Source organism: Dromiciops gliroides, chromosome 3 (assembly GCF_019393635.1).
Source record: "Dromiciops gliroides isolate mDroGli1 chromosome 3, mDroGli1.pri, whole genome shotgun sequence".
Taxonomy (NCBI): domain Eukaryota; kingdom Metazoa; phylum Chordata; class Mammalia; order Microbiotheria; family Microbiotheriidae; genus Dromiciops; species Dromiciops gliroides.
Window position 1 is genome coordinate 557369305 of NC_057863.1, and position 19748 is coordinate 557389052.

Consider the following 19748-nt stretch of genomic DNA (forward strand, 5'->3'; position numbering starts at 1 on the left):
CCCAGCAGCGCAGGACACGTTAGGCGGGATTCTGTGCATTTTTTTCCCCTTTTTGGTGGGAGGCTACAGGGGAGCGAGAATGGCCTCTCACCCGGGGTGCTCCTGTGCGGGCGCGGGGGCTGCACTGCTGCAGTGGCTGAAGCCATCGTTGCAACCTGGACCCGCGGCCTCAGTGCACCTGAGACGTGAGGAGCGTGGATCGAGCCAGCTACCCGAAACAGAAGACACCCCCCCTTCACTCTCCACTTCCCCTTCTCCCCTGAACAAGTTATGTCTTTCCCCGAGCTGAAGGGGAGGGTTGTTGGATGAATCACCATTGGTGCCAGCGCAGGCTGTGGGAAGGGAGGAAAAGGGGGCCGAGATTTGGCCACGCAGCTCCTCAAACCGGTTAGGTGAGGCCGCTGGGCTGGCCCCTGGGGGGGCGAATGGGCCTCTCTGAATGGGTTGTTATGGTAACAAATGACCGAACAGTCTTGTACAAACGGACCAATGAGAAGAGATTTCTCTTACACTCCACCTCGATGGTCGGAGTTGCGAAAGCTCCCGCTAGAGGGTGGCGGCGCCGAGGAAGAAGGCGGTACGACGACGTCTTGCGGGGGGGAGGGGTACTTTCTATCTTTCCCGTGAAAGATCCAATCAGGACTAGGCATCCTGCCGGAGCCCGCCCCCTTTCTGAGCGTCTCCCCTCCCCCTCGCTCATTTCGCACGACGCAGCGGTTGGTAACAGAGACATTTTCGGAGCTGGAGCCGCCACGGCCGCCGCCATTTTGTGTCTGTGGAGAAAGAAGGAGCAGCGGCGGCGAGTGAACTAGGCAGAAACCCCCTCCCCCACCCCGTGCGACGGCGGCGGTTCCCCCCCGAGGCTCCCCCCCGGTGTTGTCCCCAACCCCCCCTCCGTGGTCAGCATGTGGTAAAGCCGGAGCCGCGAGTGACCCGTCGAGAGGAGGAAGAGGAGTCGCGAGGGAGGCGGGGTAGCGGGCGGCGGCGGCGGCGACAGCTGCGGCGGATCTCGGAGGGGGGCCGCGGCGCGATGTCGGAGCCGGCGCCGGCCGAGGCCGGTACCGCGGGGGCCCGGGAGGACGCCTGTCGGGATTATCAGTCGTCCCTGGAAGACCTGACCTTCAACAGTAAACCGCACATCAATATGCTGACCATTCTGGCTGAGGAGAACCTGCCTTTCGCCAAGGAGATCGTCTCCCTCATCGAGGCCCAAACCGCCAAGGTTTTTATACACCCCGCAGCCTCCTATTCTTCTAATACCCTAATACTAGTGTCTGCCTCATCCCAGGTCCCACTCTGATCCAAGGGGGACAGTCTCTTCCCCCTCCCCACCCCCACCTCCGCTCAGGCTCATACACGCAGCATGGCGGGGCCTGTCCCCGGGGAAGGGAGGGGGGTGGCGGGCGGGGGAGGGTGGAGCCCCACTTCCGCTTACCAGCACCCCATTCAGACCTCTCCTATTCTATACATCTATCTCTCGGATGGACCTTGGTCGGGTGGGGTGGGGGGGCAATTCCACTTCACGCTGGGAAACGGAGCTAAAATGCAACATTAGCCGTATGCAGTGGGAGTGGGTTCATCTCCCATCCCGCCACACGATTCCCCCCCTTTCTGGTAATGGTGTTTTGGGACCTGGGAGGAGGTGAAAAGGGAAATGGGAATGAGCTGGTGGGGGGAGTGGGGGGGTCGTAGGGCGATTGGCCCCCGAGTGGAGCAGCCGCTTGTAAGAGCCCAACATGGCGCCTGAAAGGCACATGATGCGAAGGGGAAGAGAGGAGGATCCACTCCCTGCCAGCCAGGCAGCTGCTCACACCCGTCAACCCCATATTGGGGTGGGGGTGACTAGAATATACCTTTTGGCACTCATCTCTCCTTTTAGAGAGTTTAAGATATCCACAGATTATGAGAAATGAGAAAACAATTTTTCCCCAATCTTTTGGGATCCTAATTGTAGGGGGAGGGGAAAGAACTGACCTTAACAGAGGCCTTGTTATATAGTGTTCCTAAGCAGTGTAGTTCCTGATTCTCTTTAGTCTTCCTTAACTGAAGGTTTACATTTTATTCACCCATCTACGGAGGTGATCCTTTGTGCCACTTTTTTATTTGGCTATAGTCCTATTCTGTGGACCTTATTGGTGGGAGTGGGAAGACTCTTTAGTGATGTCATTTAAGTAGTTACTGTTAAATTTAGATATTACAAAAGTGGGCTATAACATAGCCTCCCAGTGTGAGTTTTAAAAATAATTTTCAACCCTGTATTTATGGTTTAGTTTTTCCTAGTTAATGTTAGTGACTACCGTTATACAGGATGAGCTCTCAGTAGAGAGAACTCCTTTAAAAGGCCACTTTAACAACAACCACCAAAATATTGTCTAGAGACGGTTTCTGTCTAGTGTAAAATGAGTGGTCTGACTTTTTTTAAATAAATGGTTTTGAAATGTGTGACTGGTATTATAAAATTTGTGAATAAAACATATAAAATATGTATTTGTCTTTTTTATTTACCATTGTAAGGTGTAGAATCTGTTTTCAAGACTTATTTTTAAATGTGTGGTTGTGTGTTTAAAACAAAGTTCTTTAAATTCCGTGACTTGGGGTTCATTCTTCCTTATCTTTACAGAAACTAAGTGTTTGGTGTTACACTTTTTCAGGTGGCCCTTTTCAGTCCTTTACTTAGAGGGGACAAGAAAGCAGTGAGCTTTTTTTTAAGGCCCCAACATGCTAACAGTTTGACAGCTAAATACAAGTATTTCAGGGTTCAAAATTTTGTTTTCATGCGGATAGCCTTTACGCAACAACTGTTTTTCTTTGGCCTTTTTAAAGCACAAAATTAAAACAGGAAGGTTTGAAAATACAAAACCATTGCAGATAGGTTAAAATTTCCTTAGTTGATGGAATTCCTTTCTTTATATCACAGACACCATGGGACTTGAAGACTAAAATATTTTAGCCTTGTTGAAGGCCTAGCTCTTAATTCGAATTTGAATGCTCTTTAATTACTGAAACCATAGCTTGCTGTTTTTTTTTTTTAAGTGATCTGTCAATTTTACTTTCCAAATAGTCTGATTTTTGTAGCTCAAGTTGACACTTAAAGAATGGTTTCGATGGATCCGGAAGACCTTCAAGAACTGGAAAATTAATTCCCCCAAATAGTAACCACATTAAAACATCTAGTTTGTGGACAAATACACAGTGGTAAAATAGTTGAACAGAAAGCTCTTGGGACTGAGTGATATGAGAGCCGTGAGTGAGTTTGCTACACTTTTCCCGATTAAAGCCAGTTTAAGGAAAAGATGTAAGGTCTTCATTCTGCCACGATTTTGGAATCTGTCTTAATGAGGGTTGGGACCATTGAGGGTGAGGGGAGGGATGGGTAGGTATTGTTTCATTTTAGTATCAAAGTGGCTTGGTTTTACCCTCAGGGGGTGTTTTATATCCTTATTTTGTAGAATCACAGAACTACTAAACTTGAAATTCAGTTTTCACATATACTTTGACCCCTACCATGAGACAGCCTTAACTACAAATGACTGTTACATAAAAAGACTCCACCTACTTTATTTATATACTACTTACATACACAACAATAGAAATAGCATTCTGGACAGCTTTTGGTTTTTAAAAAGATGACCTCAATGCCTTCACCAGCTTATGAAAACAAGGATTAAAATGGTATAGCAATACCTTTTAAGGGTAAAGACATCCATAACATATTTGACATGTTTGATACTTGGCTATGGTTTACCAAAGTAGTGGCCTTCTGGACCTTTAAAAAAAATCCAGTTAGGACTGTAAGGAAACATTCCATGCAAGATTATTCAGTTTCTTTAGTCAAATTCAGTTGTACAGGCATTAAATATATTTATTTATATAAATATATATAAAGCAAGAGCATTTCCACACACTTGTATGGGCAGTTGGTTTTGTGAAATAAAGTGGCATTGTGTTCAAGAGTTGTGACCCCTACCCTAGCTACACTTAGCTAGGGGAAAGGTTGCTGGGGGTTTGAGAAAACTTGGACACTTTGGAGGTGGGGTAAGGTGGTGGTGAATGGGAATGACTTAAGGTTTTTAACCATGGGGGAATCCTGTGGAAGTGAGGAGTATAATCAACACACAATTTGTATGGTTTGCCTTCCTCTAATGCTCCTCAACAAGTCTGTGTACCTGCTGATGCTTTCTGGAAGTTTGCTGTGCCTTCTGCTACTAAAAGCCAATGAATGAATGGGTAGGCATTGCAATTGAACCTTGGGCAGCAGCAATTCTTTTGCCTTGGAAGCCCTAACAGTATCAACATCACCACACTGACTGTGCACAAATTTAGATTCAGTGGTTTGTGCATGTCAAAGGAAAAAAAACAGCTCGACGGAATGTCCATCCCATGAAGAGCATCTTCGGTGCAAATCATATCGTGGTTGCCAGTGTCAAGTTCAACCTGACTTACACGACTCAACCTGCTGCTTGATCCAGTATTTCTTGTATCAATAACAAACCCCCACCTTGCTGCATGTTTCACATGCAGTTTAAAAAGTGGTTTGTCATTAGCCTCAGATGGGAAACTTCCTGAGTCTTCTTGTTCATGAGGATTGTAAGATAATTCTAGTCCTTTCTCAGTGTGACTTAATAGAAAACAAAGGCTACATAGAATTCAACATATAAAATATGCCTACTGAAATTACTTTGGGCTTTCTGCCAGAAATCTGAATTCTGTTATTTCATGAAGCCTAGGCACACTATTTTGAGTTTGTGTGGGTCATGAAACAACACTTTTGGGTTCCAGCAGAAGAGAATTGTTTTCTTTTTTTTTTTCACCCTCACCTCATTTTCTTCCACTTTTAAACACAGTTTACTACCACATAAACCTGAAACAACATTGTGTTCAGTAATTACATTATGATTGCACTTTTTCCCTTTCCCAGTAATTGAGCTTGTTTTGCTTGCTCCACAAATGTCAGTGTAAGAGAACTTAATTGAACATTTGAACTTCATGTAGATTAATGTCAACCCAGTGATACTTAGTATCAACCAAAAATAGGTCTGTATTTGTGGGTTTGGAAATTCATTTGCAAACAATTTTAAACTGTTATTTCCTTATACTAAACTTCTCAGTTTCTTTTTATTACTTCAGGCTCCTTCTACAGAGAAGCTCCCTGTTATGTATCTTATGGATTCCATTGTGAAGAACGTTGGAAGAGAGTATCTTACTGCCTTTACTAAAAACCTAGTTGCAACATTTATTTGTGTGTTTGAAAAGGTATATATGCATTTAGAAACATTCTGAATTTTTATAAAAAATGTTCCGGATTAAATAAATACTTGTTTTTGTGTTGGGTTTTCTTGGGTGGAAAAATGTTTGGTTTTTAAAAAATTTTTCCTTTATCGTTTACTATTTAAAAGGAAGTGGTTCTGTTAATTTCTAGGAGTTAACAGTAAAGACAGTTTGCTTTCAGAGTTATTTTCAAGTCCTTATTTTGCATTGATCATTAATTTCAAATCTGTTTCATCATTTAGATTATTCACAGGAATGATTTGAAAGACAAAAATAAGTTAAATGATATTTGTTAGTGGTGGTGGTAGATTGTTGAATACCCCTACCGAATGTAAGTGTTGGTCCAGTATTTCTCTGAGGTTTTTTGGTAGTCAGAAATGACTTGTCTGTTACTGTCTGCAAGTAAAGGTATCCCAGATGAGTTATGCTTAAGTTTGAAATGTTAGTTTACATTATGCTATACAGGCCTTTTATTATTTGAGATAAAGTTTTTGGGAGCATTGATTCTTGTGCTCTGTGGATATGAAGTCATCTGAAATACTTAGTAATTTGTATCAAATGTAGTTTATACAGTTATTTAAAATGTTGAAGAATTGAGTAAAGGTTTGAATTTGCTTAGGTAATATCCTGACTTTCAAATGAACCTGTGTATCTTTCACACTTGTGGGAATAATTGATTTTTCAACATACTTTGTGTTCTCTTTCTTGCAAAGGGAAGAATAGTTACTTTTTATGGATTTTTATAGGAGTGGTTTTTATGTGGAAAAATATTTTTGGATTGGGTTGTAGAATCAAATAGTTGTTTTTTAAAAAATCTTCAGTAGATTTTATATGCATATTACAAATTAATGCTTAGGTGTTAATAGAAAATTTATCTTGGAGACAGAGGAAAGAAGTATCAATTGCAGTGTGTACTGAATTGCATTGAAAATGAAAATTTTAGACTAAATGGCATTTCTGATCACAGTAGTGGCGAGCTCAGACCCTTGCTAGGGGCTCACTTCTGGGAGGCTCCGATAAAGGGAAAAGAGAACTGAGTACTAGGAGGATCCACATTACTTTTTAGATAGTAAGACTTTTTGTCTTTCCATTTTCATGTGTCATCAACTCACAGTTTAAATTCATTTAGATCTTAGGCTAGATTTACATGTGTTATTTCATAGTTGATTCCAGTAAGGAGAGTTGTTATATACACTTTTAAATAAATGCTATTATAATTGATGTCAGAAGACTAAAATTACCACTGACTGAATTATTCAGAGGGTGATAATGTGGGTTGTGGAAATTCCAAGACCCATGATGACTCTTCTAGCTCCCAGATAATTTTTACTTTTAACTACTTATCATTTCCAAGGAGAAGGCAAGTAAAATAAAATGTGAAAGTAAAGCTAATTAATTTGGCTGTTTGTTTGCATAGTTTTAGAAACTGACTTGGAAGTAATGGAGAATTGGCTAAGATAATCAGTCTTTTATTTCACCATCCTTTTCTAAGAAACCTTGTGATAGGAACTATTTTTTCTAAAAGAGAAATTAAAATTAACCCATGTAATGACCATTTAAAGGTTAAAAAATGTAAACATTTTGATACACCTCATTCTGATACACCTTTTTCTCTTGTGACTTTGGACTGCTCCCCATGAAAAACAGTGTTTTTAGAGTATTACATCTAATATATGGGAAGCTTTGTTGTACTGTGAATAAGAAGCTTTTATAGTTGCCATTTTGAGTTGCAGTTATAAAAACAAATTGGTTTCTAAAATGAGAGCCAGTAGCAGTAGTAATAGCTTCAACTTTGCCAGTTTACTTTTCTTGGAGGAGAAAAAAATTAAAACTCAAAGTTAGTAAATTAAATATTTAGCATTAGCTAACTCCATATATCCATTGTAAAGAGGCATAGTTCCATATATAAGATGATGATATAGTTTAGCAGTTCAAAAGGATTAATTGCATTTTATGTATAAAACTTTTTATAGTAACTTAACATGCAATAGAATTGTTCTGTGTTTCTAGGTGGATGAAAATACTAGGAAAAGTTTATTTAAATTACGCTCCACATGGGATGATATTTTCCCTTTGAAGAAACTCTATGCCTTGGATGTCAGAGTTAATTCATTAGATCCTGCTTGGCCAATTAAGCCTCTACCCCCCAATGTGAATACTTCTAGCATCCATGTGAATCCTAAATTTTTAAACAAATCGGTAAGTTTTCATATGAATGCTACATAATTAACATTCTTGTCACTACTTTCATTTTTCTTCTGTAAAGTTACCAAAATTAAACCAGAATATGGTACTCTAAATCTGTTCATTTGAAAAGGAAATCACTTATATTTGTTTTTAAATTGGTGTAACATTTTCTTTTAAAAGTTTTCTTTTTAATAATATTTTTTTCCTTTCACCTCACCACCCATTGAAAAAGCAAGAAAAACAACATATAAATATGTATAGTCAAGCCAAACAAATTCTTCCCACATTGGCTATATATACAAAAAACTCTTTATCTTCACCTGAGTCTATCACTATCAGGAGAAGGGGGTATGATTCATGAGTCCTTTGGAATTGTGGTTGGTTAATGAGTTCCTAAGCCTTTCAACCTTGTTTCTCTACAATGTTGTTATTGTATAAATTTATAACATTTTAAAACTTTTGCAGTTTTGAAAATAGCAATTTGATATGGTTAGATATTTGTAACATATTTGAAATTATTTTAGGTGTTAAATTTTCTTAACTGAGATCATTTTAAAGCTGACAGCTGGCCCTTCAATTCAAAAGGTGTTACAGAAGAATTTTAATGATTTAGTATGTTTTCATACCACCTTGTAAATTCCAGTGTAGCTATAATATATTTTTTCTTTTTACACTATTCTTTCATAGCCCGAAGAACCTCCTACACCTAGCACAGTGGTCAGTTCCCCTGGTATCTCCACTCCTCCAATTGTCCCTGATATCCAAAAGAATTTGACCCAAGAGCAACTGATAAGGCAACAGCTGCTGGCAAAGCAAAAACAGTTGTTAGAACTTCAGCAGAAAAAATTGGAGCTGGAGCTGGAACAAACTAAGGCACAGCTGGTAAGTGGGATGGATGTCATATATATGCCCAAAAGTATTTTATTCTAAATCTTATCCTTCCTCAAAGGGGAATCCCTTTTGTATGTGGTGGTGGTTTCTTAATCAGCATACCCTAATTATTTGCATATGGTTTCAGAATATTAAAATAATTTGCAAATTGAAGTAAACTATTTATGAGTATCAGATAATAACTAATTTTAGTGTACAAATTTAGTTTTCTTCCCCCAAAGAGACAGTTACACTTAATTCCTGTAAAAGTGTTACCTAATTATTATAATATGCTTAATAGTTATTTACAGAATGTATGCTTCCAAAGTGAATTCTAGTCAATTCCTAGTGTTTTTACTTTTGTTAAAGCTAAAACTTGAAAGTGAGTTTGAATGTTGACTTATTCTAACGTCTTGTTGGGAAAAGTCCTGCTTTTTCTATAATGATAGTAATAGCACCTAATATATAGATAGCACTTTGTACTAGACACAATGCTTTACTTTACAGATTTCTCATTTGATCTTCACAGCCTTGGGAATTGCTGTCCCCATCCCACCCCCATTTTAAATTAATTGTGGAACAGGTTAAGTGACTTGCCCAGGGTCATACAGCTAGTTGGTGTATGAGACCAGAATTGAACTAGGGTATTCTTGACTCCAGGCCTGACTGACTCCATCCACTTCACCACCTAGCTGTCTTCTTTAATAACTTCATAAAGGTTTTTGAGAGAGATCTTTAAAATGGTTGCTTTGTGTGTCAAGATAATGGAATGTGATAGATGAGATTTAGCAGATACTCAGGAGCCCACCTGGAGATTAATTTAAACTGATTGAATTGGATAAGGCAATTGACTGCAGATTAGATTACTGGCTGACTTCTAGTTAACCAGATTCTAAGCACATCTAGCTGGTACTTAAGAAAGCATGGTTCACAGAAGCTAACAAGTTTGAACTTTGACCACCTTCTGGCCCAGTCAACCAGTCAACTTGAAGAACCTCCCATTTCTGGGAGGGGACAGGAAGGAGGGAGCAGAGACTAAGCAGGGAGCTCAGGCTCTTAAGGCTGGAGGGATCAGCATGGCTGCAGAGGACTTCACAGGGGAGTTAGGAAAGCTAGGATTGCCAGGTTATAGGAATTCTGTTCTCAATCTTTCTTTTACTATGTTTCAATAAACCCTTAAAAACCTAAACTCTTATCAGTGATTTTAGTCAGTTTCCCCCCAAAACTGGGGGGGACAGATTAGAACCTACATTTAGAAATTTAAATTACACAGTTGGTAGTACTGACCATTAAATAGGTTAAGTTTTGATACTCTAGAAGGCATATAAATCACAATTTCCTTGTATGTTGTGGAAAATGTTTGCATAATCTTTTTTTTTTAAGTGAGGCAATTGGGGTTAAGTGACTTGCCCAGGGTCACATAGCTAGTAAGTGTGTGTTAAGTGTCTGAGGCCGGATTTGAACTCAGGTACTCCTGACTCCAGGGCCGGTGCTCTATCCACTGTGCCACCTAGCTGCCCTGCATAATCTTTAATGTTTTATAAGCCTAATTCTGAGTGTTTTTGAGAAATTAGGTCTTATAAACCCTTTACAAAGGGAGCTCTTAACAGGTTGAAGGGAACAAGAAGACCTCAGACAAATTACTTACCCTCCCATGGCCTTTTACTTCAGTAAAAGTGCGAGGGTAGGACCTCTAAGGGCCTTTCTAGTGCTAAATCTATGATCCTATGAGTATCTTTAATTCACATGTGCAAGAAATAGTTCTTTATTGCTACATGATATTTTCAGGGATGAAGACTTAAGGATAGGACCAGCAGTGTGGGGCCATATATATGTGGGTAATTATTCATATACCTTATTTAGTTTGAGCACTGAGTTTTAGAACCTAGACACTATTTTATGTAGTGGTCTGCAGCTGTAGTGGTCACAAAACATTGGGGTTTTGTCAGGCTAAAAAATGTTGGAGTAGTAAAGGAAACCTTTTCTCTGCTTTCTGTGTCTGGTTACTTGGTGAGGCAGTAGGACCAAAAAGGGAGAACTGGGCACAATAATGGTAGTTTAGTCCTAGCATAATATATAGAGATGACCTTCTAATCAGAATAATCTTGGTTCAAGTTGCTTTTCTGACACATTCAACTGTAACCCTGAGCAAGTCTCCTAACTTTCTACTGCCCCAGGCAAATTTCTAAGACCGAAAATTGCAAAACAGTTGTTGACTTTTGTTAATGGAGGGTGTTTCACAGAATTCTAGAAACTGACAGTTAGAAGGAAACTAAGTAGCTATCTAGTTCCATACACAAAATGAACCTTTGCTGTAATACTAGATAAGTGATTGTCCACCTTCTGTTTAAAGACCTCCAAGGAGGAGGACTCCCACTTTACCAACTCTTTAGGCAGCCTTCAGCTTTTGGACCTCTCTAATCGTCCGGAAGTTTTTCCAGACATCAAACTTAGTTAAGCTGCTTTATTGCAACTTGTACATTTATTCCACCCCTGAAGGGCCACCCAGAACAACTATAATCTGTCCTCTATGTAATAGGCATATCTTCAGATACTTGAAGACTGCCATGATGTCCCTGAGTTATGTAGGATTGGGGTCCCTTCAACCATTTTTTTATTATAAAACAGTTCCAAAGCCCTTCATCACCATCATTGCTATCTTCTAAACATTATCAATGGCCTCCTTAAACCATGATGCCCAGGACTGAAGGTAATACCCTAGATGAAATCTAACAGTGGGACCTTCCTATTCTTACAGGTTAAACCAGCCTCTGTGCTGCTCATGATCATATTCACCTTTTTGGCTGTCACATCATCTGCCTCATATTGAGTTTGCAGCTCATTATCTTATTATTATTATAATACCAATTTATTTTGTATTTATTTATCTTATTTGTTGTCTCCCTCATTCTTTTTCAGAATAACTGTTCTCATTCCATGTCTCTCTCTTATTCTTGTGAAGTTGAATTTTCTGGATCCACTTGCTAGAGTTTATATATATTCCTATTGAATTTCCTTTTATGAGATTCAGCCCAATATTCTACCTGTCTAGATCTTGTTGGATCCCATCATGTAGTATATTGACTATTCTTCCCAGCTTTATGTCATTTACATTTGATGAGCATATCATACCTTTATCCAAGTTATTGGTAAAAATGCTAGCACAAGACTGGAAATCCCAGGGAGTACTTCAGGAGACTAATTGCCGCATTGCTATTGAGCCATTAACAACTGTTCTTTGAAACCAGTTTTTTATTCAGTACTCCACATCTCTTCAACTTCTTCACAAAAATAATATGAGAGACTTTATCAAAACCTTTGCTAAAATTTAGGTAAAGTATAGCTAAAACATTTTCTTCTGTTTTTTAAAAAAGGGAATAATACCTTATTAGTATATAATACCTATTATTAGCATAATACCTTCTTGATAAAGACATGTTGATTCTTTTTCACAGCTTCCCTTTCCTAGCCATTTCTTTAATCTCAGTTTTCCTAGGAATGGAAATAAAGTTTATTGGCCTATGGTTTACAGACTGTCCTCTTTCCTTTCCTTTTTTTCTTTTTTAAAAATCAGGACATTTGCCTTTTAAAAAGTGAGTTTCTCTGTTGTCATTTAATTCCATCATAGGTACTCCAAGCAGCGGTTCTCTTCTATCTCTTTGGTCCTCCCTTTTCTTCCATATAGCTCAAAACAACAACAAAATTTTTGTTGTCCTTTGTTTCCCATACCAGCCTTTGTTTGTTCTGAGCTTTAGCATTCATTATATTATTTTTATGGGATGATGCTACTCTCATATTCATCTTTTGTTGGCTTGTCTTCCACTTTCTGTACATTTTTATTGAAATCTAGATTGGTAAATTCATTGTTTTTCCACATTGGTCTCTTCAGAAAAATCACATTTTTCTCTCACTGGAATTGTTTGCCTGTATTGTCTTCGGAGTTTTTTTTTGGACAGGATTACAAAACAAGTAGTGATGGTCTGACCATATCAAACTCATACTCTCCCAAAATAATAAATTCTAGTGGCTCCTTATTATACCTCCTGGATCAAATGTAAAATCCTGTTTCATATTTCAAGAGCTTTATAACTTCGTTTCTTCCTGTCTTTCCAGTCTTCTTATACTTGTCTTATACTTTATTCTCCTCCATATACTCTACAATCTAGCAATGCTGTCCTGTTTTACACAAGACACTCATCTCATTACTCTTGAGTGTTTTCACTGGCTTGTCCCCTCCATGCATGGAACTCTGTCCCTTATTTCTGCCACCTGACTTCCTCAAGTCTCAGCTGAAGTTATACCTTTTTCAAGAATCCTTTCATGGTCCTTCTTAATACTAGCATCTTTCTTCTAAGATTTTTACCAATTTATCCTGTATTTATCTTGACTATAGGCTGTCTTCCTCATTAGACTGAGCTTCTTAAGAGCAAAGACTTTTTTTGCCTTCCTTTGTATCCCCCAGCACCTTAGCACAATGCCTGGTGCATAGTAGATGCTTTGTATGTTTGTTGACTTGAAGAGAATGTTGTGGATATAGTTTACCTAGACTTCTAGCAAAGTTTTTGATAAATTATCTCATATTGTCTTTGTGGAGAAGACAGATTATTTATTTATTTATTTATTTTGGGGGTGATAAGCATTTTTAGAGTTTCAAGTTCCAAATTCTTTCCCTCTTACCCTCTTTTACCTTCACCCTCCCTGAGACAATAAGCAGACATAGGTTATACATGTGCAAATAATGTAAGATATTACCATATTAATAATTTTGTACATGAAAACTTGAATAAAAAAATGAGTGAAAAATAGCATCCTTCAGTCTGTGTCAGTCAGTATCAGTTCTTTCTTTGGAGGTGGATAGTATGCTTCATCGTTAGTCCTTTGGGGTTGTCTTGGATCATTGTATTAGCAGAGAACAGTTAAGTCATTTACATTTCTTTTTCAAACAATATAGCTGTCATTATGTGGTAATGTACTCCTGGTTCTGCTTACTTTACTATACATTAGTTCATACAAGTTTTTCCATCCCTTTTCTGAAATCATCCTGCTTGTCATTTTTTTATAGCATAATAATATTCAGACAGAGAGGTTATTAAGCTCCCATCCTTCCTGGGCTGACTTCCCCTGAATCATTTGACCTCAAGGGATCCTACCTATTTTTCCTCTGAACCTATTGAAATCTGCTTTTCCAAAATTAAAGGTGTACAACAGGTTATTCTTGGATTTCACCAACCTCCTCTATCACAAACTCTAGAGTGGAGTAGTCTTTTCCCTGTTTAATGTCCCTCATCACTTCAACCCTAGCAAACATTTCCTCCCTTTTTGTGAGAATCATATCTGGAATAGAATTTCTCCATTATTGGTTCCTCTTCCCACCTTTTGACAGATTTGCTTATCAAGGCAAGTCAAGAAGTTATTATCTACCCTACAGCAGATGTTTGGAAAATCTACATCGTACCTTCACCAGGCTTGTGATGTTTCCCAAACTTCTCATCTTTTTCCTCTTTCTGTCCATATGGTTTATAATATACTCAGTGACAACTAATTTATGGGGTCCTCTCTACATTGAGGAAATCACAGGATGGCTCAAAAAAAATGGGTTGTAAAACACTACTTCCTTTGCTACCTCACTTAACATAATATTACATAGCATGGCATTAGGTATTCAGTGATTATTGAGTGGATGAATAATAGACTGAGCTTGTTTTAGGAATAATTGTTTTCTCTAGTTCAGAATTCTTGAGAGCTAATTTTGCAAATTTACAATGTTTATATGGTAAAATTTATTTATTTTTTCAGGCAGTTTCTCTTAGTGTTCAGCAAGGGTACCTAACATAGTTCCTGGATCAGCACCTTCCAAATTACTTGTTTCACAAATTCCACCTATGGCAGTTAAAGCTTCTCATCAGGTTTCGGTACAGCCTGAAAAGAGTCGTCCCTCTTCCTCCTCATCCTCACAACTCCAGGATATGAAAGTAACAAACAGAGATCCTCGTCTTAATCGATTAGTCAACATTCTTCTCATGGTAAAGAACAAAGTCACAGGAAAGACTTCTAGTAAATACAATGAATCAATCTGATATCAAGGCAAATAAATCTATACCTCCTGATAAACAAAACTCATCAAAGCAAGAAAAAAGTAAATCAAGTGAAAAAATCACAAAGAAAGAACTTGACCAGTTAGATACTAAATCCAAATCTAAATCTCCTTCACCTTTAAAAAACAAATTTTCTCATACAAAAGATATAAAAAACCAGGAATCTGAAGTGGTCGAGGAGTCCCTGAAATGAGCAAAAGAGATCCTCGATTAAAAAAACACCTCCAGGATAAACCTGATGGCAAAGATGATGACTTAAAAGAGAAGAGAAAATCTTCAGAAAAAAAAGATAAAGAAGAGCATGTGAAGTCATCTGAACATAGACTCACTGGAGGTAGAAATAAAATTATAAATGGCATTGTACAAAAACAAGATGTTGGTACTGAAGAATCTGAAAAACAAGGGACAAAAACAGGAAGATCAAGTACTAGAAAACGATCTCGATCACGATCACCTAAGTCTCGATCGCCAATCACACATTCTCCAAAAAGGAGAGATAGGCGCTCACCTAAACGAAGGCAAAGGAGCATTTCTCCTTCTACTTCTACACCTAAAGCTGGAAAGCTACGCCAATCAGGAGTTAAGCAAGTCACATGTAGAAGAAATTTACACAAGTTCTCGTGATGAAAGAAATTCTAATAAGAGAAGTGCTAAGCAGGACACCCGAGATCCTAGGCGAGTGAAAGCAAGACTCAGGAAGAAAGACCACAAGAAACTGTAAATCAGCATTCTACAAAGTCAGGATCTGAACCAAAGGAGAATGTAGAAAATTGGCAGAGCTCTAAGTCTACAAAAAGAATGGAAATCTGGTTGGGAGGAAAATAAAAGGTAAGTTATTATACCTTTGATTAGGAAATGTACATAATGTATGTATGTAATGTATAATGAAACTGGGATGTAAGATGGGGCCAGGTATGAGGGCTTTTTTAATTTCAAACAGAAGAGCTTATTTTTTTATACCTAGATCAAAGGATCCCTAAACATAGGATTTTACTTATTTAAATTTGTGGTAACATACTATATTTGTTTTAGCTTACAACAGGGTGAAGAGCATCAAGGACTAAGTAAATCACCTCATCTAAGGCATAGAGAGGGTTGGGGCAGTGCTAAAGGAATTTATCATCCCGGGGCCCCCAAACAATATCGATTAAGCGTAGATGCCAATCTTCAGATTCCTAAAGAATTAACTTCTGCAAGCAAAAGAGAATTACTTAAAAAGGTAATATGGTGATTCATTCCACAGTTATTACTTTTTTGTTTTGAATTTTGTAAGTCTTTTTTGTTGAAACTACTTAATTTTCCTCTTTTTTATTCTTGTGCAGGCAAATGATAGTTTAACATCTGGTGAAATCACACAGGATGAATTCCTTGTTGTTGTTCATCAGATTCGTCAGCTCTTTCAGTATCAAGAAGGAAAACATAGATGCAATGTGTGGGACAGTCCTACAGAAGAAAATAAAGGGGGATTAAAAAAGAAACCTCTTTTATCTGATGCTGAATTAACATATTATGAGCATAAAGCTAAACTCAAAAGGACACAGGTTCAGCATTCATTTCCAAGACTTGATCTCTTAGATCCTGATATTTTTGATTACCATTTGACTGATGCTTTGTTGTCTGGAATAGAATGTGAACCATCCAAAAGTAAACATACAGGTAGAAGTAGTGGAGCACAGTTTGACAGAAAAGAACAATTTAACGAAAGATCAAGGCGTCTTTCTCCAATATCTGGAAGTCGTACTTATGCGGAGAATCTTTCCCCCCATGATGGCCGAAGAAGACATGAAGAGCAAGTCTCTGCTAAAGGTACAAAGTGTAAAATAAATCATGAGTCTTGAAATTGCTTAGGTGGTGATGGATTTTAGTGAAGGAGAAATAATAGTTTGAACAATAATAAATTGAGGTGTTTATTGTTGATATTTACTTAATTTTAGTGTTGACAGTACAGGGCTTTTTTCAGGTGATTTGATGTATATTCAAATTTGAGGAAATTTAAAATTTTCTTTTTCTCTGAAGGTGTCCGAGAGGAGCAGAGGTCTCCATTCAGTGAGCGTTTTGCACTTAAGAGGCCTAGATATGAAGATTCAGATAAAACATTTGCAGACAGCCCAGCATCGAGATATTCAAGCCTCGATACAACAAATCAGAGACTTACAGCATTAGCTGAAGACAGACCATTATTTGATGGACCTTCTAGGCCATCTGTAGCAAGGGGAGATGGCCCAACTAAAATGATTTTTGAAGGACCCAATAAGCCAAACCCTAGAATTGATGGACCTCCAACACCTGCTTCTCTTCGGTTTGAAGGGTCACCAGGACAAATAGGGGGAGGGGGACCTATGAGGTTTGAAGGACCACAAGGTCAGCTAGGAGGAGGTTGTCCTTTGAGATTTGAAGGTCCTCAAGGACCAGGAGGGACTCCTTTGAGGTTTGAAGGGCCACTTGGACAGGCAGGAGGTGGCTTAAGGTTTGAAGGAGCTGCTGGTTTACGGTTTGAGGGTCCGTCAGGAGGTTTGAGGTTTGAGGGCCCAGCTGGGCAGTCTGTGGGTGGTCTTAGGTATGAAGGTCCCCGTGGTCAGCCTGTGGGTGGTCTCTAGATTTGAGGGACCTCATGGTCAGCCTGTAGGTGCTCTTAAGGTTGAGAATCCCCCGAGGTCAGCCTGTAGGTGGACTCAGATTTGAGGGGAGCCATGGTGCATCAGGAAGTGGAATTAGGTTTGAAGGACCTCATGGTCAGCCAGGTGGTGGAATCAGATTTGAGGGCCCTTTGCTCCAGCAGGGTGGTGGTATGAGATTTGAGGGTCCCCATGGACAGTCAGTGGCAGGTCTGAGATTTGAAGGGCAACATAATCAGCTTGGTGGAAGCCTTCGATTTGAAGGACCACACGGCCAGCCAGGGGTTGGGGTCAGATTTGAAGGGACCCTTAGTTCAGCACGGGAAGTGGAATGAGATTTGAGGGTCCCTTCTGTACAAGGAGGTAGTATGAGATTTGAAGGACCTCTAAGCCAAGGTGGTCCAAGATTTGAGGGGTGTCATGCTTCAAGATTTGATGGTCAACCAGGTCAACCATCTCTCTTGCCAAGATTTGATGGCTTGCATGGTCAGCCTGGTCCTAGATTTGAAAGAACTCCTGGTCAACAAGGCCCACAAAGGTTTGATGGGCCACCTGGTCAGCAGGTACAACCAAGATTTGATGCAGGGCCTCAAAGATTTGATGGTCCACAGCACCAGCAAGCATCAAGATTTGATATTCCTCTTGGTCTTCAAGGTGCAAGGTTTGACAATCATCCTTCACAGAGGCTTGATGCAGTCTCTTTTAGTCAGACTGGCCCATATAATGACCCTCCTAACAGTGCATTTAATGCACCATCGCAAGGAATACAATTCCAAAGACATGAGCAAATGTTTGATACACCTCAGGGACCAAATTTTAATGGACCACATGGCCCTGGAGCACAGGGTTTCCCAAATCCACTTAACAGAGCATCTGGACATTATTTTGATGAAAAGAATCTTCAGGGTCCTCAGTTTGGAAACTTCAGTAATCTGCCTGCACCAATTGCAGTAGGGAATATTCAGCCATCTCAACAGGTAAGTGTACTTAATTTTAATAGTTCTTCAATTATGTGGCATACAAATAAGTTAAATAGAACGATCCTTCACAAAAAGATAAAAGAAAAATAACTCAAAACTTTGGCCTTGTCTTGAATTCATGGATCCCAAATTAAGGCCAAGGTTTGAGGAAACTTTGAGAAGAGGAAGTTCATTGTGGCTGGGGCTATTACTTCTTTTTTTTTTTTTTTTTTTTTTTTTGCGGGGCAATGGGGGTTAAGTGACTTGCCCAGGGTCACACAGCTAGTAAGTGTCAAGTGTCGAGGCCGGATTTGAACTCAGGTACTCCTGAATCCAGGGCCGGTGCTTTATCCACTGTGCTATCTAGCCGCCCCCTGGGGCTATTACTTCTTGACTTTGAAATCCCTGGTTGTCTACATTTTGGGAAGGGTTGGTTTCCATGGTAGTAAAATGGGATTAGTATTTTTTTGAGGTTGCTAATTTCTACTGTGACCTGAAGACAAGCTGTTGCTTTTGCACTGCCAGAAACTCCTATTTTTTTGGTGTCAGATAAAAGTTCCTTACTATTTTGTGGCAACTTCAAATAGACCTGACAAACATGTATCCTTGTAGCTTATTTTTTTAGAATCCTTTTATCTTCTAATGGAAATTGTTGGCTTCTTAATTTTTAAAAACTAGGACATTAATAATTTTCAGTATTCTTAACTTTATTCTTCTTGTTACTCCTAATAATCTACTCTAGATATAGTTAACCCACCAAATGTCTGTTTCTACCAAAGCAACCCTGTTTAATCATCCCTAGTTTTCCATTAGCTATTTCATATATCACAGATACTCAAGAGTATGCACTTAGGGATTTTGATCTAATTAGTTGTGGTAATTCCTTTTAAACTCAGTAGAATTTGTTGTTTTATCAAATTCTCTAAATAATGAGAACTTCTTATTAAGTGGCCTATCATTAATCAAAGTTATAATTCTGCTAGACTGGTTAATTTGTGGGGTTGGTTTTTTTTTTTTGGGGGGGGGCTGGGCAATGAGGGTTAAGTGACTTGCCCAGGGTCACACAGCTAGTAAGTGTCAAGAGTCTGAGGCCGGATTTGAACTCAGGTCCTCCTGAATCCAGGGCTGGTGCCCTATTCACTGTGCCACCTAGCTGCCCCCTAGACTGGTTAATTTGTGAAAACCCTTTTAACAGCGTAGGTCAATTATTATGGGAAAATATTTAAAATAATTGAGAATTTTCAAATACTTTAGACAGCTTTTATTTGCATAACAGTTATATGTTAAAAGTACAAAGCAATCTTTTTTTTTTTAAGTGAGGCAATTGGTGTTAAGTGACTTGCCCAGGGTCACACAGCTAGTAAGTGTTAAGTGTCTGAGGCCAGATTTGAACTCAGGTACTCCTGACTTCAGGGCCGGTGCTCTATCCACTTCGCCACCTAGCTGCTCCCAAAGCAATCTTTATAAACTAGGCTCCTTAATTTGCTATTTGTAATTTAAGTGAAGGAATTTTGTTTGCTCTTATAGGTTCTTCATATACTATACCGTAACAGTTCTTTGTGAATATGTTAGAATTTAAAATTGAACAGTTTTATTCTATAATAATTTGAAAGTCTTGTTGGTTTTTAAAAAATACACTGAATAGGAGCATAATTTGCACTATCTAGGCCTGATGTGTCCATACATACTTTGTATACATTCATATTTAATATAAGAGGAAGCAGGTATTTTTCTGAGTGTTCTGCTTCCTTTTT

General features: G+C 39.0%; 1 protein-coding gene across 1 annotated transcript in view; it reads left to right on the top strand.

Annotated features, from left to right (window-relative positions):
• Window positions 1-714: 714 nt before the first annotated feature.
• PCF11 (PCF11 cleavage and polyadenylation factor subunit) overlaps window positions 715-19748 on the top strand; it is a 31210-nt gene continuing 12176 nt past the window's right edge. The window contains 19 exon segments of the mRNA XM_043993172.1: window positions 715-1222; window positions 5128-5253; window positions 7279-7467; window positions 8143-8337; window positions 14122-14146; window positions 14149-14325; window positions 14328-14375; window positions 14378-14587; window positions 14590-15008; window positions 15010-15105; window positions 15108-15218; window positions 15220-15248; window positions 15453-15639; window positions 15743-16226; window positions 16437-17014; window positions 17016-17066; window positions 17068-17340; window positions 17343-17381; window positions 17383-18012. Coding sequence (XP_043849107.1) covers window positions 1031-1222; window positions 5128-5253; window positions 7279-7467; window positions 8143-8337; window positions 14122-14146; window positions 14149-14325; window positions 14328-14375; window positions 14378-14587; window positions 14590-15008; window positions 15010-15105; window positions 15108-15218; window positions 15220-15248; window positions 15453-15639; window positions 15743-16226; window positions 16437-17014; window positions 17016-17066; window positions 17068-17340; window positions 17343-17381; window positions 17383-18012 — 4059 coding nt within the window. The 5' untranslated portion in view covers window positions 715-1030.